Source organism: Microtus pennsylvanicus, chromosome 1 (genome assembly GCF_037038515.1).
Source record: "Microtus pennsylvanicus isolate mMicPen1 chromosome 1, mMicPen1.hap1, whole genome shotgun sequence".
NCBI classification, from domain to species: Eukaryota; Metazoa; Chordata; class Mammalia; order Rodentia; family Cricetidae; genus Microtus; species Microtus pennsylvanicus.
In genome coordinates, this window is record NC_134579.1 from 77,080,156 (window position 1) to 77,098,960 (window position 18,805).

Genomic DNA, 18,805 nt, shown 5'->3' on the forward strand with positions numbered 1-18,805 from the left:
TGTCACTGTTCGGAAGGAGCCTGTGGCCATTCCCTGACCAGTACTCTCTAGAAGGGCCAAGGCACTAGAATGAAGTATACCAGGCTCTTTTCTCTGAACGAGCACATCAGTAGAAGGACAGAGCAGGCCTGCCAGGCCCACTCACTGCTGCACTCACAACTGTCAGCAAGGCATCTCCAGACATTCACCAGAGCCAAGGCCCAGACTCAGGATTCTTGAAAAGCTGTCAGACCATCCTGTAGCCTCTGCCTGAACTAAGAGACCCACTCAGCTCCAGTGGGTGCAGGATTCCCAGGAAGCAGCATAGCTTGGCCCTAGATGTACACAATCACTGGAGGGAGGGAAGGCAGGCCAAAAGAAGCACTAAGGAAGGAGGAAGCTGCGTGTCAGTCAACTGAGCCCTGAAGGCTGTTCAAAGACACCCTGGAATTCGACAGGCAAACAAAACAAAGACAAAAACCCCCTCCTTTCTATATAACAAACCATGTACAGATAAAGTCCTTTTTACTTTTAAATAAGATCTCACTGTATAGTCCAGGAAGGCCTCAAACTCACAGTAGCTTGTCTCTGCTGCCCAAGTGCTGGAATTAAACACATGCACTACTGTATCTAACATATTCTTTAGGAAAACAAGATTTGAGTTTCACTGAAAATATAAATACAGGCGGCAGTGGCGCACACCTTAAATTCCAGTACTTGAGAGGCAGAGGCAGGCCGATCTCTGTGAGTTCGAGGCCAGCCTGGTCTATAAAACCTAGTTCCAGGACAGGCTCCAAAGCCACAGAGAAATCCTGCCTCAAAAAACCAGAGGGAAAAAAAAAAAAAGAAAGCAAAGAAAAGAAATAGAGGCGGCAGCTCTATCTACAGGTTCTACTTCAGAGGGTAAAACTGCCTATAGATTATACATATACATTCTTACTGTATAGAGTCCAAGTTGTCCTCATACTCACTACAGCACTAGCCTAGCCCAGACTTACTATGTAGATAACCTTGAACTCCCTCTCCCAACTCTCAAGTACTTGGCTTACAAGTGCAGTTTTTTGTTGTTGTTGCTTTTTTTTTTTTATTTCTTTCTTCTGATTTCTTGAGACAGGGTTTCTTTGTGTAACAGGTCTGGTTGTCCTGGAATGTTTTTGTAGACCAGGTTGACCTCAAACTCACAGAGATCTGCCTGCCTCTGTCTCAGTGCTGGGATTAAAGGTGTGCATCACTACACCCAGCTTTAGCATGTCAGTGTATAGTATAACAACTGTCTGTGTAGCATTTAGCTAATAAGTATTACAGAAATCTAGAGATGATGATTATGTACAAGGAGCATATAAGAAAGTCTATAGACCTTTGATTTGGGTATCCACAGGGAGTCCTGGAACCAGTTTTCTGAGGGTACCACAAGACAATGATCTCTTACTCAATTGGGATCACCAACAAATTAACCACTGCATACAGGGAAATTCTGCTAATATCTAAATTCTATTAAGAAATGTTTAGAATTTTTTATATTAAAAAGACAACTCATGTTTCTTCCTAGGTGAGATTCTAAGGGCTGGACACCTGCAAATAATCAAAGAAATACATACTCATGCTAGGTTCTCCTCAGTCCCCTTTCCCCTAAAATTCCACTTCTGCCCTGGGCCTGAGCGAGTGTGAATGAACAATGCCATCTGGAAATAACCCATCCCCCTGCACCAAGACCTTGTTTCCCCATCCTTGGTCCTTTGGTCTGTTTTCAGAGCACTGTACCTCTGCTGGGTGGAATCCTACACAGACAGAGTTGAGGCCCATCTAGTACAGGATCCCCAACCAGACAGACTCAAAATGGAACACACTTGCCTAGAGCAAGCCAACAAGGCTGATTTTGCTTGGATTCAGATCCAAGTCTCTGGGGACACTGTGCAGAGTCACCAACCAGGTCTGGTGCAGGATACAGCAAATGGGGGCAAACTGCCAGCTGCAACAAACTTGATTTGTAAATCCATGATGTTCTATCAAGTAAAACTTGCTTTATGACAAGGCTGCATGTTCAAACTGCAGCAGAAATGGGATGACTTGCCTTCCCCACCTCCCCCTCCTTCCTGATCCACGTATCACTGCAGGTGATGATGGGGGGAAGCCCATCCTTCACCAGCTTGTCTTGCTATCAGCTTATCCAATGGATCTTGCCTCATCTTCCCATTCATGGGCCTTCTGTGGGATTAAGCAATGTGTCCTCCCCAGTTGTGTCCTCTCTCTAGCCTCTCTGCTGACCCCAAGTGCAGAGACTGGAGTTTCTTCAATAGTCCCTTCAGCTCTGGAGTAGCTGGGCCAATGCACTAGACAGGTTACTAGCGCTACCTGCCTGCCTTGCTGCTCCCATGGACCCCCCAGGGCTCTTTAGTTGGAGTCACTCTGCTTCAGTTCCCAGGCTCAACACCAAGGTACCCTCCCTGTTCCGTATTTTGCCTCATTACTTGGTATTCTCGCCCTCTTGACCTACCTCATGCCAGCAGTCATCACAGGTATCTGGGGAAGCCCCCCTCAGGTATGAGTCTTCTTGTTCAACAAGGCAACTCTCACCTGAAGTTGGCAGGCAGCAACCAGGGTCTCCTGCACATTGCTCAGGCTGAGCTCTAGTTCAGAAGTGTATATGAAATGCAGGATTTGGCACATGGCATTGTAAGACACACCATGGATCAGGACCTCTTCCTGCTCCATCTCCTTCAATCCCCCAGCAAACATTCCTCTGTAAGGCAAAGAGACAAGGCATTAAGAGTTACTCAGTCAGGACTTCAGTGTGGGCCACAGAAAGCATTCAGAAGGTACCAAGAGCTAGTGGTGAGGCTGGCTGGATAACAGTCTGCATGCTGAACACTGATTGCTCTGTGCTTTAAATAAACAGTAGGCAAAGGGGAGTCAGTGTATGGAAGGAGCCTCATCAAGCTGGGCAGTCATCCTGGAATCACTTGGCTCCCTGTACATGGTCCTACGAACCCTACATGCACTTTCTGAGAGCAGGCCAGTGTCTAGTTGCCTGCTGCATCATCTACCAGTACAACTCTCAGGTCAGACAGCAATAATTAGAGTAAGCCTGGAAAGAATGTGCTAATGGCAAATACGTAAAAAAAATTCCATATATTTAAGGGATACTTACCACATGTTGAGTATTAAGGCAGAACAGAAAGACAGAAAATAAAACAAGGGGATATAAGAAGGGGGAAAAGTCTTCTGATGTGGGAGTGATTTCTTATTAATAAAGAAACTGCCTAGACCCATTTGATAGGCCAACCCTTAGGTAGGCGGAGTAAACAGAACGGAATGCTGGGAGAAAGAAGCTGAGTCAGGGAGTCGCCATGATTCTCCCACTCCAGGCAGACTCAGGTTAAGATCATTCCTGGTAAGCCAGCTCGTGGGCTACAGCAGATTATTAGAAATGGGCTAGTCCAGGTGCGAGAGCTAGCCTAGAAGAGGCTAGATAGAAATGGGCCAAGCGGTGTTTAAAAGAATACAGTTTCCGTGTAATTATTTCGGGTAAAGCTAGCCGGGTGGCAGGACACAGCCCGCCGCTCCGTAATTCAAGTCTTCCACATGGTATCTAGTTTGCCTTTCTTGTTGACAGAGAGCCAAGATGCTTCAATATAACTGGTAAGGTAAACTTGTCTACAGATATATTATGTTTTCCTAAAGATATCTTAAACAAAGATATTAAAACAACAAATAAGCCAGGTGTGGTCCCACACACCTTTAGCCTAGCACTCGAGAGGCACAGGTAGATGGATCTCTGTGAATCTGAGGCTAAGCTGGTCTACATAATGAGTATCATGATAGCCAGGGTTACATAGAAAAAGCCTTTTTGTTCTTCTCCTCTTTCCCCAAACGTCTATGATTCAACCTAACATATGGACTCTTCCTTATCTTAATAAACTCACTAACTTGACTTCACTCTGACGCTTCCAATTCTTTCCTGTAGTTCAGCTGAAACTGGAAGCTGGAACTTAAGAAGAAAGGAACTCTTCCAGCTGCTGATGGCAGTGCTAGGCTTGCCACTTGGCTACCACTAATAGTATTTTTGAGATATCTACTAAATTTCTGGCTTTTACATTGCATTTTTTTTCTTGAAATTGTACTTATTTATTTACTTACTTATTTTTGATTTTTTGAGACATGGTCTCACTATGTAGCTTGACCTGTCCTGGAACTCTCTCTGCAGACCGCACTGACCTTGAACTCCCAGATCCACCTGCCTCTGCCTCCCACGTGCTAGGATTTTAGATGGGCACCACTACTACCTGACAAGATGGTACTTATTTTATGCAAATGTTGCCTGAAAGTACATCCTTGCACTATATGGCCCAGTGTCCTCTGAGATCAGAAGAAGGAATCAGATCCCCTGGAACTGAGTTACAGACAGTTGTGAGCTGCCATATGGATGTTGGGAATTAAACCTAGCTTCTCTGAAAGAGCAGTCAGTGCTCTTAAGTGTTGAGCCATCTCTCTTGCCTCCTAACATACAAATTTGGATTCCTTGGGTTGCGATTTTCCTTCTATTACTTTCTGTAGGGCTGGATTTGTGGCTACGTATTGTTTAAATTTGTTCTTATCCTGGAATGTCTTGTTTTCTCCATTGCCTAACATACAAATTTAACGGTGACAAAGGAGGAAGACAGGCAGGTATAGCTTACAAGCAGAGAGGTCTTACCTAGAATTAATGTACAGAGCCCTAGGTGCCATTTTCAGCACAGAGTAGAAAAGAAAGAGGAGTGGGGGCAGAGGGAGATGATAGTTGTTTGGATTGGGAAAATACTATAATACTGAGGAGGAACTCAAGGGAGTCTGACTTGAAAGTAACTCCCCAAACATCTGGAAAGAGCAGAAGCAGGACGCTGGGGAAGTGAGACCTATGGGCAGAGCTGAGAACAGCACATCTAACACAGAAGAGTGCTTCACAGATGAGGAAGCAGGTACACAGACTTGGCTTGGATGAGCTTTCTGCTCAGTGCAGCTAACACAAAAGGAAGCAAGCAAGAGGTAAAGGGGGCCAGGCTGGCAGGCAGAGCCCAGCTAGATCTCCAGGGCAGAAAAGACTGTGTACTGGAGCATCAGTGCGGTGAGACGCTGCTATAGAGGAACTTTGACATAAAGTGGCCTAGACAGAAGGGCTGGAGAATGGGCTGGGGAAGCGGCAGAAAACCAATCAGATGGGAGGCTCTTGATCATGGCAAGAACAATATTGTTGGAGAACTGCAGCTGAAATGCCAGGATACAGCTAAGAGCCTGCTGACAGACTGATTACAGGAGCACCTGGAGGACACAAGATCCTTTGTGGGGCAAAGCAGCTGGGTAGATGGAGGAAAATTCAGGAGAACTAGTTAAACAAAATAGCTGGGGAATCCTATCATGTCACATTAAGACATCCTAGCAGAGATTTAACAGTTCTTTCTTTGGACTGCCAGCTCCCAAATAATAACATGGAGACTTTTTTTTTTAATTATGAAAACTTGGGGGGCTGGAGAGATGGCTCAGTGGTTAAGAGCATTGCCTGCTCTTCCAAAGGTCCTGAGTTCAATTCCCGGCAACCGCTCACAACCATCTGTAATGAGGTCTGGTGCCCTCTTCTGGCCTGCAGACACAGACAGAATATTGTATACATAATAAATAAATAAATATTAAAAAAAATTATGAAAACTTGGTCTTAGTTTAGACTTGTTCCCAACTAGCTCTTAAAACTTAAATTAACCAATTTATATTAATCTACATTTTGCCATATGGCTTGTTACCTTTCTTGTCCAACTTTCTCTGTGGCTGGCTGGCAAATCTCCCAGGCCTCCAACTCTTTCCCAGAGTTCCCATCTCTTCCTGAATGACCCATCTATCCTCTGCTGCCTATCTGCTGGCCACTCAGTTCATTATTAAAGCAATCAGAAGGTGTCTTAGGCAGGCGAGGAAGGACAGAGACATATCTTCACCAAGTGTACAAAAAGATTATTCTAATGCAGAGACACTGAGTAGGTATCACAAGGAAAGAGGCAATAAACAGGACCAAACATGCTTTTATTACTGTAGGGTAAAAAGTCCGAGTCCACTTCTGAGTTTGAAAACCTTCCAAACCCCACCAATCCCTGGGGCCTCAGAGCATAGAGTTGCAGCTTTGGGGAGCAAGTGCCATGATGGAGTGGGCTTTCCAGCGACGTGATTTTTGAGGCATCCTCACTCTGTAAAGTCTCTCGTCAGTCTTTTAGGCTTATTTCACGTGAGGGATATGGCACCACCCCTATGTCATACCATATCTGGTTGGATTAATTTCCACAAATGTGGATGCTAGGCCACAAAGTTAACATACATTCATGACTGAACAGTCCTATCCACCTGATTCCTATTACTCCCCACACTGGAGGCCAGGAACCTGGCCTCCATACCATTTACAAACATGCTAAGAGCCAGGAAATACTGGCTCTAACTCAGCCACCATGAGAATAAATATTATTATAAATGGAATTAAAAAAATCTTATCACGCCGGGCGGTGGTGGCGCACGCCTTTAATCCCAGCACTTGGGAGGCAGAGGCAGGCGGATCTCTGTGAGTTCGAGACCAGCCTGGTCTACAAGAGCTAGTTCCAGGACAGGCTCCAAAACCACAGAGAAACCCTGTCTCGAAAAACCAAAAAAAAAAAAGAACAAAAAAAAAAAATCTTATCACATTGTTAAGAGCCATCCAATAGCCTCTCTCAACAATCTAAAATTCTGTAGTTTCCTGGTATAATCTCTCATCTATTAAAAGAGACGGGTCTTTTCAGGGGTAAGCTAAACTCTTCCATCCTTTCCTGAAGATTTCTGATTTGTAGAAATTTGGCGGGTTTTTGTTTTGTTGGGGTTTGTTTTTGTTTTAGTCAAAGTCTCTCTACATAGCTCCAGCTATGCTGGAGCTTTCTATACAGACCAGGGTGGCCCTTGAACTCACAGATATTCACCTGCCTTAGCCTCCTAAGTGGCGGGTTTAAAGGTATACACTATCATGCTTGCCTGAGAAATTTGGTTTGGGTTTTATTTTTGTTTTTGTTTTTAAAGATAACTAAAACTATGTAGTCCAGATTGGTCTCAACCTTGTGAATGCTGGGAATATAGGTATACATTACTATGCTAGCTGTCTATAAGTGCAATCAAATGTATCTATTCCAATTTTTGTTATTGTTTTCTATCAAAACTAGAATGACTTTTTCCTCTGAGATTATATTAGAAAATACTTCTCTCTATCTCCCTCTAGTTTGCTATGTAATGTTAAATACTTAAACTCAGGCTTGAGGGCCAGAGAGATGGTGTAGGGGTAATGATCTGACTCATCAGGACCTGAGCCAGATCCCCAAAACACATTAAAGTTGGGCAATACAACACAGCCCCGTCACCCCACTGATACAGAGCAGAGCCAGAGGACCCCAGGGCTCACTGGTCAGGTTAAGTAAGAGACTTTTCAAAAACTGGAATAAGATGAAGAACAACGGAAGAAGTCTGAGAGGTTGACCTTTGACCTCTACATGGGTGGATACTAACAGACACACTCCACACACATTCATCAGACTGGTGTGGGTGGTGTAGCCCTAAGGGAGCACCTGTCTAGCATGTGCCAAGACTGCTGGGTTTGATCCTTTGCACTGCAAAACAAAACTATTGATCACTTGGCATTGCATTCGCGTTTGTATAAGGTAAGTAGCAAGGGTCCAACTTCATTCTTCCAGTGGCAATGTGGCATCTATTGCCCCTTGATTTACAATGTCATTTTTGTCACATGCAGTTCCTATTATTTTTGTGATATTTCTTAACCTCCTGAATTTTTCTGTATTTCCTTCTCTTTCACCAACAGAAACAGCTTCAAATTCTACATATTCATATTATAGCCAACAAAGGACAGGGCTAATCTTCTTTCATTACTGTTGTATAAACAATTTCCTAACGGCTGTTTGTTTTTTCAAGTTTCTAACAAATCTGTGCAATTTACCTCCAATAAGTCCTCTTGGGAACATAGTAAACATTCAGATTAATGCAGAGAGAACTAGCTCTTTGCGAGGAATACAATGGCCCTTTTCTATGTCCAGTTATGCTTGGGTTCTCTTCAGAGGCCTGGCAAGCTTCCAAAGTCCTACAGACTAAGGCACAAGTTAAACTTATTTCCAGATACCCGCATTTAGCCAGCCTCTTGCCATCTCTCTTTGCATTTTGTAGTCTGGACTTTCCAGAGCTGCTGTTGTAGACTTCCCTCGCTGACTTCTCTGCTCAGACCTCGAGGTACTGGTAAGAGCAGAAATGGCAGTTCCCTGAACACTGTCTCTGCGCGGTATGGGCATGGCTAACACATAAACCCAGCTCTCCAGAAACAGAAGCTGGAGAAATGCAACCAGTTTTAAGCTAGCCTGGTCCCATACAGGAAGTTCTAGCCAACCAAAACTACATAAAAAGGCCCTTTGTCCAAAAACAAACAAAACTCAACCAAATTTAAAAACAGGGCCAAGGCCATGAATGGTGGTACAGACCTTTAATCCCACACTCGGAGACAGAGGCAGGAGGAATTCTAGGAGTTCCAGGCCAGCCTGGGCTAAACAGTGAAACCCAAGTCTAAAGAATAAACCAAACAAAGGCAGCAGCTGATGTGGTTCACACCTGTTACCCAGCACAAGTTTGAGAACAACCTGCACTGCACACTGAGTAGGCCATCTTTAGCTAAAAACCTAAGACCCCAGCACCGAAAACAAAAATTAAAAGCAGACACAGTGCTGCATGCCTATAACCCCAGAACTGAGATAATGGGGGCACAATTAAGGAGTTCAAGGCCAGCCTGGGCTGGAAAAAAGAGCAGTAATAAAAGTATCAGAAGAAGCTACCACATGGTCCTTTCTGAACCTAGAATGAGGGTTGTGGGAGCAGACTCGGAGACATTTGAAGGCTATTAAGACTCGGTATTGGAAGAAATCATATAACTTAGCTTAAACTTTTCTCTCCACATCCCTTTTGGAAACAGGGTCTCAGATAACCCAGGCTGGCCTAGAACCCAATACGTAATTGAGGATGACCTGATCCTTATGCCCAAGGTACCAGCCTGCCCAGTTTACATGGTACTAAGGATGAAATTCAGGGTTTCATACATGCTAGGCAAACACTCCAGAATTACGACCCAGCCCAGCTAAATTTTCTTAGGCTGAAAATGGTATTACCGATGTATGAGAATATCCCTAGACATACTAGGGTATTTAGAGATAAAAGTAAGCAGATCAAGCCAGGTGTAGTTGTGTACACCTTTAAACCAAGTACTCAGAGGCAAATCTCTGAGTCAAAGGCCAGTATGGACTACATAGCAAGTTCCAGGCCACCCAGAACTACATAGTAAGATCCTGTCCCAAAAAGCAGAAACAAAACAAAAAAAGTCTTGCTATCTAACCTTTCCTCTAAGATAAATCTTAAAACAATGCTCATAAATGATAGACTCGGAATGATGGCGAATTGCTTGTCTTTCAGCCACTATGCAGAATCAACTTATTTCAAAAATAAAAACCAGTAGGAAAAAAATCCCCAAAGAAAAAGAACATACAAATCTTTTTTGTTTGTTTTATTTTTATTTCTAGCAAAACCCAACAATTAAAAAATGGCTGTTTGTTTTATGAAGCATCTCCTTCTGTAGCCCAGGCTGGCCTCAAACTCATAATCCTTCTGCCTCAGCCTCCTGAGTGCTAAGATTACAGACAAGTACCACTATACTAGGCTCAGAACAAAACATTTAATTCTTTACTGATACATTTACCACTTTCCTGTAACTCAATTTATGATAAATATATACACTTAAAAGAAGCAGCTAGGGACAGAAATCAGGTTGTAATGTTGGCCTAGCATGAATGAGACCCTGGTCCATTCTCTAGCATGGCAAAAACAAAGAAATAAATAAACCCACCTAAGAAACTTAAAAGAGCCAAGAAGTGGTGCCATACACCTTTAATCTCAGCACTCAGGAGGCAGAGGCAGGCCAACAGGTACAGAACCGGAAGCTGACCTGCAGCTCACCTATAGCTGCCTGAGTAGCAGGGGCAGAGCCTCACCATCATTTCTTACTCCTCCTCATTCTCTCCTGAGTGCTGGAATTAAAGGAGTGTGCCACCATGCCCAGCATGTGACGGCTCATTTTTGGTGTCAATGTGACTAGATTAAGGATACCTAGAGCAACACCTTTTCCTAGCAGAGACTGGCATGAACTAAATGGGGAAGATCCCATCCCATCTCTTGACTTTGGACACGAGAATTCAGGACAGGCTCTCTGGCGTTTGCACTTACACCAAACTCCTTGAACCTCATTCACACTGAGAACTCACAGTCAGCCTTCCTGTTTCAACCATTCAGATTTGCCCTGAGCCACATCATTAGAATGCCAAATTTTTCAGCTGGAGTTTCTGTCTGTCTCTACAATCATAAGTCAATTTTTTCATTCTTCTCCCATATAGCTATACTGTACCAAATACTGGCATAGGGTCATGCTAGAAGCCCCAAGAAATACTGGAAAGATTATAGAGCCTATTAGAAAGGCCAAAAGCTAACATCTGATGACTGATGGGAGGTTGTTGTGAGTAACTTTCTTCCAAATCAAGTAATTGTCATCATGGGGTATTTGGCTTAACCTCCTTGTAAAAAGATTATCCCAGCTGGGCTTACTGACTGTTTACATACCCCAGCCATTCAGGGATGGGGAGGGTCATGAAATCCCCACCTGAGCACCTCACCTTCTCTACCTCCCATTATATGCAACACTGCCTTAACTGTACATGGTGCCAGGAGTATTAACTAGACTGGGGAAGCCTAGAGAGGGGCTCCATCTATGCAGCTACAAGGAAGCCTCATCTCTGCTGGGTAAAGACTTTTCAGGTGCTAACTCCTGTAAGTAACACCTCATCTATGCTCTGAAGAAAAACCCAATAAACTCACTGGTTCCCCAGAGTGAAGTTCAATGGAATCATGCCCCCGTTTGTTGTTAGGATCTTAGAAGGAGTGGTATTGCTTACATCTCCTCCTGTGAGCGATTATAAGACAGAAAGTAGTTGGCCAGGGAAAAGAGATTTTGAGCATCGTGTAGATAATGTCTATACAGTGATACCTTCCTAGCTCTGGGCCTTAGCATTCAGAGCTTATCAGAGGAATGGCTGTGGCTTACGTAAAGCTCTTAGATGGCATTATAATGGGGTGAGTGGTGAAGTGTCATAACGTCTTGAAAGTATGTGCATAAAAAGAGATGGAAAGTAATGTGGCAACGTTGGCAATTATGTTCACCACACATTATTCTTTCAACTTCCATGGCTTTAACCCCACAGTAAAGTAAAAAAGAAGCACACACTCATGCATGCACACACATGCACGCACACACGCACGTGCCTCAAAAGCCAGGCGTGTTGGGGAGGCAGAGGCAGGCAGAGTTGGTGGCCAGCTTAGTCTACAGAGTGAGTTCGAAGACAGCCAGGGTTACATGGAAAAACCCTGTCTTAAAAAACCAAACCAAAATAACAACAACAACAACAACAAAAAACCATCCCACAACATTGTAAGTCAAACTAGTCATGATCCAGTTTTGAAAAATGAGAACAAGCTCTTAAGACTCTTCTGGTTGATGGCATCTCCACAGCAGACTGTGGAGAGCCTCAGAGAAAAGAGAAGATTCAGCCACCTCCAGTGCCAGTGATCCCGCTTGGTAAAGCCAGGACTGCCTGTTACCGGCCCTACAGAAACAGTCACAAGGGAAGGGTGCATCCCTCCTTGAGGATCTATAGGCAGTTAGTCAACGGCTGCTGAGTGAGGGGAAAACATGTTTCTCCCTTCCTTCCTTTTTTTTTTGGATTTTCGAGACAGGGTTTCTCCACAGCTTTTTGGTTCCTGTCCTGGAACTAGCTCTTGTAGACCAGGCTGGCCTCGAACTCACAGAGATCCGCCTGCCTCTGCCTCCCAAGTGCAGGGATTAAAGGCGTGCGCCACTACTGCCCAGCTTGTGACATTTTCTTAAGTGGTATAGCCACCAGTAAGGTACTCATGTCACTAAAATAACCTCTCTCCCATCTCTCCTGTAAGAGACCCTAATACACTTGTGGGTCACCAAAAACAAAACAAAGCAAAACTGTAGGTGGGCTAGGAGGGAAGAAGAAAGGGATCCCTGGGAGTGGAACAAGACAGTAGTAAGGTGAATATGGTCCAAACACAGTACAGACATGTATGAGAATGCCATAATGAAACCATTAACAACACACTGAAAAACTAAACATAGGCAGCTTACCTGAAATAATCACATGATGCAGCCAGCAGAATTCGATGAGCCTCAATGTGCCTCCCCTCTACCACCAGGACAACGTCAAAGAGGATCCCACTGTCTCGCAAAGCAAGCAGGCCCCGGAGCAGGGCCTGGGAGTGCTGTGTGCTTCGATAGGTGTTGTTCACACAGTTTGACTGGGATGGCTGTGTTGGCAACTTGCACAGCTGGGCAAACTCCTGCTCCTCTGCCATCCTGACAGCCACAGCAGCCCCTCACCACTGTAGTCGGCTGCAAGAGAGAAGAAGCAAGGACTGAGCAGGTAGACAGCTGGCATGCTGCCACACGGGCTGATGGCACTGCACCCGGGCACCTGCTGCAGTGACTTCCCGTGGTCCCAAACCTCTTCTCCCAGTCTCCTCCCAGCCACGGTCCCACATGGCCTTCTGTCTTATAACCTGGCTTCTTCACCCACAAGGTCTTCATCCTATGGTGCCACCTTCAGCATCACAGGAAAACAGAAGTATCCTGGGACTGGCAGGACCACTCACAAATGTAATTCCAGACACCAGTAAGGTCACAAGCTCAAGGCAGAAAACTTAATTAAGAGGACAGGGGTGTAGTTCAGTAAAGTACTTGCCTGGCATTTGACCCGGAGCACTCGGCACAGAAGAGTATTTGAGACGAGGCAGGAGAGAAAGACAGGGAAAGTAAGAGAACATAGGAGAAGAAGTAGCCTCTCACTCCCACGATCAGGTTTAAGTTAAGAACTTTGGTATAACTGACAAGATACCAAAAGATGTCCTACAGATAAATTCTCCCCTTCCTGAGAAAGAGCTCAAACAAGAATACTAAAACAAGCCAGATGTGGTGAGACTCAGCCTTTAATCCCACCACCCTGAGTTTGAGGCCAGCCTGGTCTACATAGCAAGCAAGCTCCAGGCCAGACCAGCCAAGGCTACCTAGTGAGAGCCTGTCAAAAAAAAGAAAGAAAAAGAAATAAAAGGACTAAAACAGCAAAAAGACATTGCTTAAAGCCAAACCTACATGATCTTTGAGTTTGTCATTAACAGCTCTTTCTTAACATCCCTAAAGCTAAACAATTCACCTCATTAACACTTTACAATTTCACAATTTTTTTATTTCTTTCTTTTTCCAAGACAGGTTTTGTCTGTGAAGTCCCAGCTGTCCTGGAACTCACTTTGTAGACCAGGCTGGTCTTGAACCACCTGCCTTTGCCTCCCAAGTGCTGGGATTAAAGGAGGTGTGTGCCACCACTGCCTGGCTCAAAATGATTTGGGGGGAGGGTTGGTTTTTGATTTTTCAAGACATGGTTTCTCTGTAGCTTTTGGAGCCTGTCCTGGAACTAGCTCTTATAGAACAGGTTGGCCTCGAACTCACAGAGATCCACTCGCCTCTGCCTCCTGAGTGCTGGGACTAAAGGTGTGTGCCACCACCACCTGACTCAAAATGAAATTCTTTAAAAAAAATAAGTAGGCATTGGAGAGATGGCTCAGTGATTAAAAGCACTGGCTACTGCTCTTCTAGAGGATCTGGGTTCAATTTCTGGCACCCACATAGTGCCTTACGCTGTCTGTAACTCTAACTCCAGGGCATCCAATGCCCTCTTTTGGCTTCCACAGGAACCAAGGCTACGCATAGTGCACAGACATACATGCAGGCAAAACACCCACACACATAAAAAAATAAATAAATCTATTGCTGGGCTGGGCATGGTGAGGCACGCCTTCAAACCAGCTCTTGGGAGGCAGAGGCAGGTGGAGCTCTGAGTTCAAGGCCAGTGTGGTCTTAGAGAGGGAATTTCAGGACAGCCAGGGCTACACAAAAAAAAAAACCCAGTCTTAAAAAACAACAAACAAAAAAATCTTTGGAGGAGGAAGGCAGGACCAGAGCAACGGCTCAGTGCTTAAGAGCATGTACTGCTCTCTTCCACAGAACCAGAGTTCAATTCCCATCACACGTGACAAGCAGCTCACAACTGCCTGTGATTCCAGCTCTAGAGGTATCTGATGTCTAGTTTCTGTGGGCACCTGTACCCATACACACAGAGACATAAACACACACATATAATTAATACATGTTTTTTAAATCAAGTCATCCTCATCTGCAAAGGGAATCTGAGGCTAACCTGAGCTATGTCAACAAACAAACAAATCCCCAAAACAATAACTAAATATTACCTTCTAAAGCCAGGTATGGTGGGTGACTCATGCCTTTAATCCCAGCACTAGAGAGGCAGATGCAAGCAGATCTCTGAGAATTCGAGGCCAGCCTGATCTACATAGTAAGTTCCAGGACAGGTAAGGCTATGTAGAGAAGATCCTGTCTCAACCCCCCCCACCCCCCACGGAATGAACCAGAAACAACTGTGCACAGTCAGCTACTACAGGTAGGGAAGCAACCAGCCTGGAGGTAAGATAGGGCCTGTGGCCAACCATATGTTCTTTTAGCACAGGTCAGCCATTTGGTAGGCCATGAACCTTCTTCACCTCACCCAGTTCCCTACCACATCTTTAATAAAGAAAGAAAATAAGGGTCAGTGCAATGGCTCAGTGGGTAAAGACATTTGCCCTATAAGCCTGGCAACCTGAGTTCAATGCCTGAAACCCACATAAAGATAGAAGACTGGATTCCACACATACACTGCGTTGCGTACATGCACACACACGCACAATAACAATAAATAAGTAAAGCATAAAGATTTGTTTTTATTGTTGTGCACTATGTGTGTGTGTATGCCCTTAGAGGTCAGAAGAGAGTGTCGGATCCCCTGGAATGCAGTCAGGAGCCATCAGGTGAGGTACTGGAAAAAGAACCCAGGTCCTCTGTAAGAGCAGTAAGCACTCTTAAACTACTGAACCATTTTACCAGCCCCCAAATGTGTATATTTTAATATTAAAAAAAAACCAAACAGATGCTAACACAAAACTAGCCCCAAAAGCCTTCTTACTACTGAAGGGGCACAACTCTCCCTAACACCCACCTACGCCTCTTCTGGACCTCTGTGCTCTCAAGCCTCTGCGGCTCCCATCACACACGCTCATCTCTCTTCTCTGTCTCCTGAGAGTAGGACCTCTACTGGCTCAGCCACACTTTCCTTCCCCTGAACTGACTGCTTTCTCACAAGGCCCTAGAGATGGCTAGAGTTGTATATTCCACCACCTACCTCTTCCTCTCCTTCAATCCATTCATTTCCCCAGGACATGCACTCCCAATGGCATCTCCAGCCACTATATTCTAACTGGTCTGTTTGTGTCAATTGTGCACTACATTTTCTACCTGAAACCTCCTAGCCTCAATGACTGCCCTCCCCCTTTTTCTCTGTGTAGCCCTGGCTGTCCTGGAACTCGCTTTGCAGACCAGGCTGGCCTTGAACTCAGGTCCCTCGGCCTCCTAGTACTGGGATTAAAGGTGTGAGCCACCATGTTCAGCTTCTCTTTTCCTTTTTAAACCTATGTTTTGTAAGATCCTTTGGTCTTGACTCTTCTCCTGTATCTCACTCATGGTCACAGTTTGGAGTCAGAGCATAGGAATGTTGTTCCAACAGATTTCCCTATCACCTCATCCTCTCCAGGCTGTCCTGTCCAGGATGGACAGGAAACCAAAAATGTTCTTCTGACATCCTCCAAACAGGATCACATTTGTTTCTCATAATCCTATGCTGGCCATGACCTCGCTGATCACATCTACCTGGCACCTTCATACCATCTCAACAGACATGCTCTGGTGGGGAATCGGTCTTCTCTACCCTTGACAGCTTGTCTCACAAGCATCTCAGTTAGCTCCTATGACGACATCTGATAACCACAGTCTGGGTACTTGGCTGCTACCTCCAAACCTCAGCTTCCTCAAAACCACCAGCACAAATTATGAAGTCAGGAGGGCTTTCTCATCTGTGGATGACTGTGAGGACCAATTGCCTTATAAGACACTCACCCCCAGCCCATCACACATGCAGGGATGGGGTCCCACAGCTGTCATCTGAGCAGCCTGTCTACCTTTTTGGGAAGGGATGGACAGCGTCTACTTTCTAAACAACCACAGAACAAGTATAGTAAAATAGGATGACTACTCTCCTGGGCAGGCAAAGTATATTTACTAAGCACAAGAAAAAGGAATTTGCTGGTCGTGGTGACACATGCCTTAAATTCCAGCACTCGGGAGACAGCGGGAGGAAGATCGCTGTGAATTCAAGGCCAGCTGGTCTAGACAGTGAGTTCCAGGCCAGCCAGAGGTACACAGAGAAATCCTGTCTTGAAAAACAAAACAAAGAAAGGAAAGGAAAGGAAAGGAAAGGAAAGGAAAGGAAAGGAAAGGAAAGGAAAGGAAAGGAAAGGAAAGGAAAGGAGGGAGGGAAGAAGAGAGAGAGAGAGAGAGAGAGAGAGAGAGAGAGAGAGAGAGAGAGAGAGAGAGAGAGAGAACACGAATTCAGGAATACTGATATGAGAGGACCACAGGTTTGAAGTCTGCCTGGACTATGTAGAGATTTGTCATAAAGAAACAAAGAAAGAAGGAGCTAGGGTTAGAGAGAAGGGCCAGAGCAACTAAGAGCGGCATACTTTTCTAGCAGCGAATTGGAGTTTCTCATTCCCAGCCCCCACATCAGATGGCTCGGTTCCAGGGATCCGGACGCCCTCTGCTGGCCTCCAGAGCACCTTCACCCATTCACGCGGGCACACAGACACTTTCATAAAAAAGACAACCCATGGAGACTCTGACGTCTGCAAATCTACAATATTCCTCCGATTTTCATTAACTTCTGCCTATAACTTCATGCCCCTCCCAGAGTTTTCCTAAACAGTTGTGCACTGAAAATTATTTCGGAGGAATCTTCAACTCATCGTTTACTGAAAAGGCATTCTCAACCCTTGAAGGACTCCCAATCAGTATCTGTCCTCAATGCACCCTAATCTTCATCAGTGCAACGCAAGATATGCAACAAAAGAAAACCCAGCAGCTTGGAAAGATCAGAGGAGGGAGTGGGTCCTTATTCCAAGGAGGGAGTCTCCAAGGGGTGCTGACGTGCTCTGTGGCTGCTTTCCCAGGGCGCCGCAGACTAGAAGCATCTCGGAGCTCGGCCTGACCCTAGGAAGCAGCCGCGGGCAGAACAGTGGCCCCGTTGAGCCCCGCCCGGTCGGTTCGTTCGGCCTGACAGCATCTAAAATGATCTAAACTAGTACAACCCGGCGATTTTGCACGGACAGCGCGAACTTTCTGGCTTCTCTCAGCTACCGCAGCCGCGGCTCAAGAGTCTGAGGTCACGGCAGGCGCGGCAGGCAGGCCCGCCCCGGCGCCTGTTGCAATCCCTGCTCTCATAGCCTCGAGGGTCGGGGACTGGCCGGAGGCCACACTCGGACCCACGGCTGGCGACAGAGCCTGGCCTACCAGGCGGAGACGGCCACGGCCCGCCTCATCCGCGCGAAGGCCTCGGCCGCCCGCACCTCGGCGCCAGGCCCGCGCCGGACGCCCGGGGGTCGCCCCGCCGAGCCCCCGCCACGTCAGGCAGTCGCCTGCGCCCGGCCCCCGCGGTACTTGGCCCCGATCCCCGATCCCGCCCCCGCCGCCGCCGCCGACCCCGCTCCCGCTCCCTTTCCCGAGTGCAGCGCGAGCTCGGCGACGCAAGCTGGCCGGGCCCACACGGTACACGCCTCGCAGCTGACCTGGTGCTGCCGCAAGCTGAGGCCGCTCTCGCAGCAGGCGGGAGGCCGAAGGCGGGGGCGGAGCTTCACCGTCACGTGGGACACCGCGCAGACGCAAGTGGACTTACGGGGGAGGGGGAGGGGTCTCCGGCGGGGCGGGGCTAGTCTGGAGTACAGGACTGGGGATTCTCTGCTGCCGGGTCGCTGGTCAAGAAGTGCCCCCCATGAGGTGCCTTTTGGAGGTGCAGATCTGAGTCCTCCTTTCCCTTTCTCCTTGCCTCATTCTTCCCCTCACTCATCTCTCATGCTTAGCTTTGCTCGCTTGTCTCTTCACACCCATTCATTTACCATCTCACTCGTTGCCTCCTTGCACTCACTCGCGTTCTTTCACGTATTTATTTCCTCACTCCTTCCTCCTTCCTTCATTCACTTGCCCGTTTCCTCCGTCATCCATTTCCTCATTTCCCCCTGCATTACTTCATTCCCTTCATCACTTAGTTATTTCTTCACACACCACCCTTCTTGTTCCCTCCTCGCTCCTTCCTTGACTCCATCTCTCAATCGCTCCTACCCTCGTTCATTCTGTCTTCCTTTCCTTCCTTCCTTTATTGTCCGAGTTCGTCCCTCTCTCTCTTATTTCCTTGCTTCCTTATTCACTGGCCCAGGCATCTCTTCCTTGTTTCTCCTCTCATTCTACCTTTCTAAGGCGGACTAGACATCAGAAGGTCCCTCGCCCGATGCTCGCTGTGGAGCGTGTAGACCAGCAAAGGCTTTACGAACAAGTGTTCATTTTCCTTTTTTCTGAGACTCTAGAGTAAACCTGGTTCCCAATCTCAAAACGTACCTGTTCCTGCCTGTCCTAAGGAAACTTATGGCACCCACCTTCTCTGCCTCACCTCCAGAAGGAGCGCAC

At 46.3% G+C, this 18,805-nt stretch overlaps 1 protein-coding gene across 2 annotated transcripts in view; it reads right to left on the reverse strand.

The window, feature by feature from the left end:
* The window catches only part of Klhl22 (kelch like family member 22), a 38,399-nt gene extending 20,423 nt beyond the window's left edge, over positions 1 to 17,976 (reverse strand). Inside the window, exons 1-3 of one of the 2 annotated variants that reach the window (XM_075969919.1) lie at positions 17,914 to 17,976; positions 12,260 to 12,523; positions 2,554 to 2,719 (exon numbers count right to left, since the gene is read on the reverse strand). In XM_075969919.1, the coding sequence (XP_075826034.1) occupies positions 2,554 to 2,719; positions 12,260 to 12,486 (393 nt within the window). In that variant the 5' untranslated portion in view covers positions 12,487 to 12,523; positions 17,914 to 17,976. Of the gene's footprint in view, positions 1 to 2,553; positions 2,720 to 12,259; positions 12,524 to 16,812; positions 16,834 to 17,913 lie in introns of those variants that run through there. The other variant, XM_075969929.1, reaches the window with a different exon arrangement.
* Positions 17,977 to 18,805: the final 829 nt, after the last annotated feature.